The sequence below is a fragment of the Cynoglossus semilaevis genome, chromosome 10 (assembly GCF_000523025.1).
Source record: "Cynoglossus semilaevis isolate Cse_v1.0 chromosome 10, Cse_v1.0, whole genome shotgun sequence".
Taxonomy (NCBI): domain Eukaryota; kingdom Metazoa; phylum Chordata; class Actinopteri; order Pleuronectiformes; family Cynoglossidae; genus Cynoglossus; species Cynoglossus semilaevis.
The window spans coordinates 16,069,836-16,071,704 of NC_024316.1; the positions used below are offsets into that span (position 1 = coordinate 16,069,836).

Consider the following 1,869-nt stretch of genomic DNA (forward strand, 5'->3'; position numbering starts at 1 on the left):
ACCAGACTTTGTTGACTTGTTAAACTGAACAGTGAAAACCAGACACTGAAAATGACAATTAAATTAGAAATGGACTAAATGCTGTAAAGGCTGGAGTCCTGAGTGCGTTCTTATAGACACAATGACTACGGATAGAAAAATGAACAGGAAACACAACAAGACCAGACGCCACAGACCACAATAAACAGATAAACTAGGGAACACAGATATATATATATGTGTGTGTGTGTGTGTGCAAACATTGTTTTGTAAACAGCAGTAAAAGGCCAACATGACATGCCATGCAATGTTCCTTTTTATTTCACTCTGCACTGCAGGTCCACGGAGTCGACGCGGCCAACTCTACGGCATGTTGGCGCTCCCATGCAAAACATGTGCAAAACCACTTGACCACCGCACGTACTTAACAGAAGGGGATTGTAGTAAAAAAGTAAGTCTCTCAAAGGAGTTGCTCGGCTGTTAACGTTGTGCTAAAATGCACTAGAGTCAGTCATCCTACAGTCGTCCTACAGAACAGCCGGCTCATTTACCAGGGATCAGGCATGACACTGTACAAACCTGGCACTGCTAATGTCTCCGCAGGGGGCAAAGGGTGCACTAAAAAATCAGAAGAAGATGTTAAAAAAAAAAACAAAAACGCTGCCCTCCCTTCTGTCTGAACTCAGTCGGCTGCTGACACACAGCAGCAGACGCTGTTGTCCTAGCGAGCCCCCGCTGCGGTGGGGGTCAGGGAAGGTCCCTGTGCGATCCTGAGGTCTTACCTTGTCCGAGCTGTTTGAACTGGAAGCCCTGGACTGATGTGACGTAGGACGCAATGGCTCCCTCCTTCACCACGTTGTAGAGCACGCTGCGGATCTGCTCCTCGTTGCTGTTGTTGTCCGAACCCACGTCCAGTTCTACAAATATGTCCACACCGTCGTCTCTTATCACCTTCCTGCAAAAGAAAAACATAATTGAGCCTAGAAACTACATTGGAAAGGAAAGTCAACTCCTGGACCTCTGGCTTTTAACCCATCACCAAAGTGAACAGTGGGCAGCTCAGGGAGCAGTGTGTGGGGACGACACCACCTCAGTGGTAAATTGGCAGCTGGTGGACTCGAACCTGAAGCCTTCCGGACCCAGGTCCTCCTCCTTAACCGCTAAGCCGCCACTACATTGCATGCACTGCAGAGGTTGAAAGAGATACGTTCTTAGAAAGAAGGTTTCCTCTCCTGCCTCTCGGTGGTGATATATCAGTGGACGTCCAGGCCCTCAGAGTCGGCCTTGTCCAGTTTGAAAAAGGACAGGAGTGTTGTCATCAGGCCAGAGTAAGGAGCAGCTGCTGCTGCAGTGTATCTTACTTTAGTGTGACACTGTGTGTGTGTGACTGGAAGGAATTCTGCTCTTACTTAATAAGGACCACGTTGACCGTCTGGGAACCTGGAATCCTGTGGTAGTCTGACTCCAGCTGTAGAGAGAGAGGGGGAGAGAGAGAGGAGGACCAGAAACGTAAAGCCTGAGCTTCATGTTCAGACGCTTCAACCAGAGGGTCAACATAAATTACATCTCTGAGTCCTGTGAAGCAGCGTGAGGTGCAGTGCAAGACCACAGTTTGGTTGAGATTAGCCTGCAGGGGAAAAAAAAACGTACCGTGTCCACCACTGCTTCAGAGATCTCATTAAAGGCTGCAGAGAAGATGTCCTCCAGTTCAGGGCTGTAGACCAGGGAGTTGGTGAAGTTGACGAGAGCTCTGTAATAAACTGGAAACACAGAGAAGGAGGGAGGAAAAACGCTGACCGCTGTTCTGTCTGAACTCAGTCGGCTGCTGACACACAGCAGCAGACGCTGTTGTCCTAGCGAGCCCCCGCTGCGGGGGGGGTCAGGGGAGGT

The 1,869-nt window shown here is 49.4% G+C and overlaps 1 protein-coding gene across 8 annotated transcripts in view; it reads right to left on the reverse strand.

Moving 5' to 3' along the window:
- Positions 1-1,869, reverse strand: part of hspg2 (heparan sulfate proteoglycan 2) — a 91,278-nt gene that overhangs the window by 49,811 nt on the left and 39,598 nt on the right. For all 8 annotated transcript variants that reach the window (XM_025059608.1, XM_025059609.1, XM_025059605.1 and 5 more), the window contains exons 4-6: positions 1,630-1,739; positions 1,389-1,447; positions 762-934 (exon numbers count right to left, since the gene is read on the reverse strand). In XM_025059608.1, coding sequence (XP_024915376.1) covers positions 762-934; positions 1,389-1,447; positions 1,630-1,739 — 342 coding nt within the window. The remainder of the gene's footprint in view (positions 1-761; positions 935-1,388; positions 1,448-1,629; positions 1,740-1,869) is intronic.